General features: G+C 44.2%; 1 protein-coding gene across 1 annotated transcript; it reads right to left on the bottom strand.

Annotated features, from left to right (window-relative positions):
* Window positions 1-1,733: 1,733 nt before the first annotated feature.
* Window positions 1,734-3,396, bottom strand: LOC135097305 (uncharacterized). The gene is made up of 2 exons (XM_063999103.1): window positions 3,255-3,396; window positions 1,734-3,124 (listed from the first exon to the last, which is right to left on the bottom strand). The coding sequence occupies exon 2, from the start codon at window positions 3,118-3,120 to the stop codon at window positions 2,047-2,049; it is 1,074 nt and encodes a 357-aa protein (XP_063855173.1). The 5' UTR covers window positions 3,121-3,124; window positions 3,255-3,396; the 3' UTR covers window positions 1,734-2,046.
* Window positions 3,397-3,605: the final 209 nt, after the last annotated feature.

Genomic DNA, 3,605 nt, shown 5'->3' with positions numbered 1-3,605 from the left:
GCCCATATTGTGATTTTGTGCTATCTCTCCATGACGTAAGGAGAAATTGGGCAACCTCTGCCGAAAAGCCTTAATTTTCGTACGATTCCCTGATAAAATCGCTGCCGTTAACACCTACCTCTGAGCCTGTGGATGGCGTTGAGTAGGATGTTGTGGAAGAACTAGGGAATTTTTGGGGAGAAGAACGGGAACTGCTGCCATTAGCTGGAGAGCTTTGGGGAACCAAAACTGGGTCGGCCACAGTGGGAATATCATCAGTATTGGTGCCTCGTCTTCTTGGAGTTTCTTCAAGACTCTTGAGATGATCCTGAAAGGCGGGAAAGCGTAAAAATTTCCATTTGACCAGGGCAGTGTGAAGGCATTAATGTGTGTGGCAGATGGATCTGGTTTCCAGGAGACGTAGGCAGGCACTTGTGCATTAATTCGTGTAGCATAGAGATCCACATCCGGTGTATAAAAAAGTTGGCAAAGTCTATTGAAAACACGAGGGTGTTCACCATCCAAATTCGTAACTCTGGACTCTCTGTCTGCTTCAACATTACGTAACCCTTTTACATACTGTGCCGATAGGGTAATCCCCCTTGACTCAGCCCATGCAAAAATTTGTTTTCAATTAATGAATTAAGGTAAGGTTTACTACTACCACAACGTTCAATACAGGCAACTGTAGTGGAATTATCCGAGCGAAGGCGGATATGTGTTCCCCTGATATCTTTACAAAGGGACTTTAAACCCAAGAGAATGGCTTTTAATTCTAAGCAGTTGATATGATCCAACTCCCTATACGCCCAGTGACCACCTGTCTTAACGTCTCCCATGACTGCACCCCAACCTGTCAGGGAAGCATCCGAGAACATAACCAGTTGGGGGGAAGAGGATCGTAATGATTTAACCTGATAATCTACACTTTCAATCCACCATTGGATTAATTCCCGGGCATGATCATCCAGAATAATTTTTGAATTATAATTTCCATGGTATCTGGCAAGTTCTCTGTTACGAAAAATTTCGAGATATTTGTATCTAAGTGGGGCCAATTCTATAGCAGGATCCGAGGCCACGGCCAAACCAATGAAAGAGGACAAGTCAAGCAAGGTAACTTCCCCCTTCAATAGAAGCCGACCTTGCGTCTTTATGCGGTCTTTCTTAACAGGAGGCAAAGCGGCCGTCATAGCAACAGAGTTCAGCACAACCCCAAGAAAAGTAATTTCCTGTGTGGGTTCCAGAACTGATTTCTTTACATTTATCGTGAGCCCCAAAGAGTCAAAAAACTGCATGGCATAGTGTGCATCCCTTGTTAATTCCTCTTCCGACTCTGCAATGAAAATACAGTCATCCAGATAGCATACAACCAATATTCCACGTTTTCTAAGATGCGATAGGGCAGGCTTCAGTAATTTCGTAAAAATACGAGGGGCTGACGTCAAACCTTGTGGTAGACAAGTGAAATGAAAGAACTGATCTTTCCACATAAACTGTAACCATTTTCTATCCTCTGGCTTAACAAAAACTGAAAAATAAGCATCTTTAAGATCCATGGTAATGAAAAAACAGTGTGGATGAATTAACTGTATCACATCCTTTAGAGTATCTAATTTAAAATGTTTGAGTAATATGATTATTAAGTTCCTTGAGGTTGAGGATGACTCTAGTAGTACCGTCAATTTTAGTAATAGGGAACACATTAGAAAAGAACCCATGCTTCTCTGGCTCCAGGGCATGGCTATCAGCTGTTGACAATTTCAAAGGGCTAGGTGGATTATTCTGGCTGGGTAGACTGGCAAAATCCAGAAATTTACCATGTACCACATTGTGAATAAAAATGTCCTTTGTGAGTGATCCCCATACTGAACTGGCATAAAAAATTTTACCTCCCTTAAAATTATCTGGAGTATTAATCATTGGGGGTAAAACAGTACTCACCCTGGGGTGGCTTATTGGTGGAGTTTTGGTAAATGCATCCCTCTCCCCTGGGGATGCTTCTGGCCTAAAAAAGGCCTTGGCTGGTTATGTACCCGAGAATGCGAGGAAACCTGATAGGGCCGCCTAGTTTGCTTGTTTGAAGCATACCTCCTCCCAGAAGACTTGTAAGGACGGTATGTAGGCCTTCCCAGTTTTTGTTTTATGTATTTCCTCGCATTTCTTAGTCACATCAAACGGAAAAAGAGCATCTTGTCCAACCTCATACTCCCACTTGCAAAGCTCGGCCAAGGCAGAGTCGTGAACATGGAGCCGTGCAACTTCTTTCCGTAGTTGATTAATGTAATTAATAACAGAGGAAAGCAGTCTAAGACTCGTGTTTAGTCCATCTAAGTATGAATTTATATTTTTTCCTTTCTTTTCCCCGATATCGCTTATGCACAGTGCAATAGGAACTAAAGCTTTTGAGATCAGGCCATTAGTTTGAGTAGGCTTGGCGTCAATCAATTTTCCACCAAAACTCATCGCTTTGGAAACAGCAGCGTTGGTCACCGGAACTTTTAGGTTTGGCACATTGCTTGGGAGCTTGATTTTTTCACAAGTAGATTTTATACCTTCAGCGGAGGGTCGACGTCTCAAACTCAAGTTCAGGATGGAGGCCAAACGCTCAGAGAGGGGCTCTCCTTTCTGTTCCTCACTATGGAAAAGACCTGAGAATTCCCCTAATGCCTTAAGAAAATCAACCTCATCACAGTCTTGGGACGCAGGCATGGAGTGGAACGTGTCCAGTTCATCCAAAGGGTCAAGCAAACCCACTGAATTTACTGTGGCGTCTTCCTCAGACGAGGAAATGTCATGAAGGCCACGAATATTTTCACAGTTATCGTAAGGCTCATCTTCCCGTACTGGGTTATTGTCGAGTTTTTCAATTAAATCACTCAACAATGCAGATAGCCGGTTGATAGTTTCACCGCCAGACGAGCACTCGGTTGTTGTGTTGGCGCGACTTGGGCCGGCCACAGCTGGTGGTGAACCACACTCGGGCCGTGGTTGACTCGGGCCGTCCTTCACTCCCGTGTCCTGGGTGGCCCTCCTTTTACTGGCCGGTAAAGGCACAGAGTCTTTCTCACGTCTCTTCTTCTCAGAGGACGACGATGACGAACGCCTTGGCGTTCCGTGAGCCTCGTTCTGGTCCGACATCGGTCTGAACAAAAAGAAACAGTACCGTGTCACATAAAAGCCTTTCAAACACACAAGGCGAACAATATATGTCCATGGATCAAATATGTTACTTCCACCAAGAAGGGACGGCTCGTCGGAAGGTGAAGGCTTACCAGGCTACGTGGAAAAAGTCGGTGAAAGGTGAAAAATTAACTGGAGCAGGAGAGGTCTGGACTGCGTGGAGGCCAGCTGTGAACTGATGTGGAGCTGGTGGCGTGAGCGTCTCGTTGTCTACCTTGTGACGTCAGTTAAATGGTTGTGAAGTGAAATTAATACTGTTCCTGTTCATCCATGGTTTGTGTGTGGGTATGTGAAAATAAAGTACGGTTTGTCCGTTGTGTGTGTGTGTGTGTGTGCTTCTATGAAATTTTTTTTTTTTTTTTTTTTTTTTTTAACGTCTAGTTTTCCCTAGTCTGTTAGGGCTGACACGGTGCCTCCTGATGAAGGACTTTTGGATTTGGCAT

This window comes from Scylla paramamosain, unplaced genomic scaffold, assembly GCF_035594125.1.
Source record: "Scylla paramamosain isolate STU-SP2022 unplaced genomic scaffold, ASM3559412v1 Contig17, whole genome shotgun sequence".
NCBI lineage: Eukaryota > Metazoa > Arthropoda > Malacostraca > Decapoda > Portunidae > Scylla > Scylla paramamosain.
Note: the sequence above shows the minus strand (reverse complement) of the source record. Positions and strands in the feature narration are given on the sequence as shown.

What these genes read in the sequence shown, in the direction of transcription:
- LOC135097305 (XM_063999103.1), bottom strand. Translation starts at nt 3,120, where the DNA reads ATGTCGGACCAGAACGAGGCTCACGGAACGCCAAGGCGTTCGTCATCG.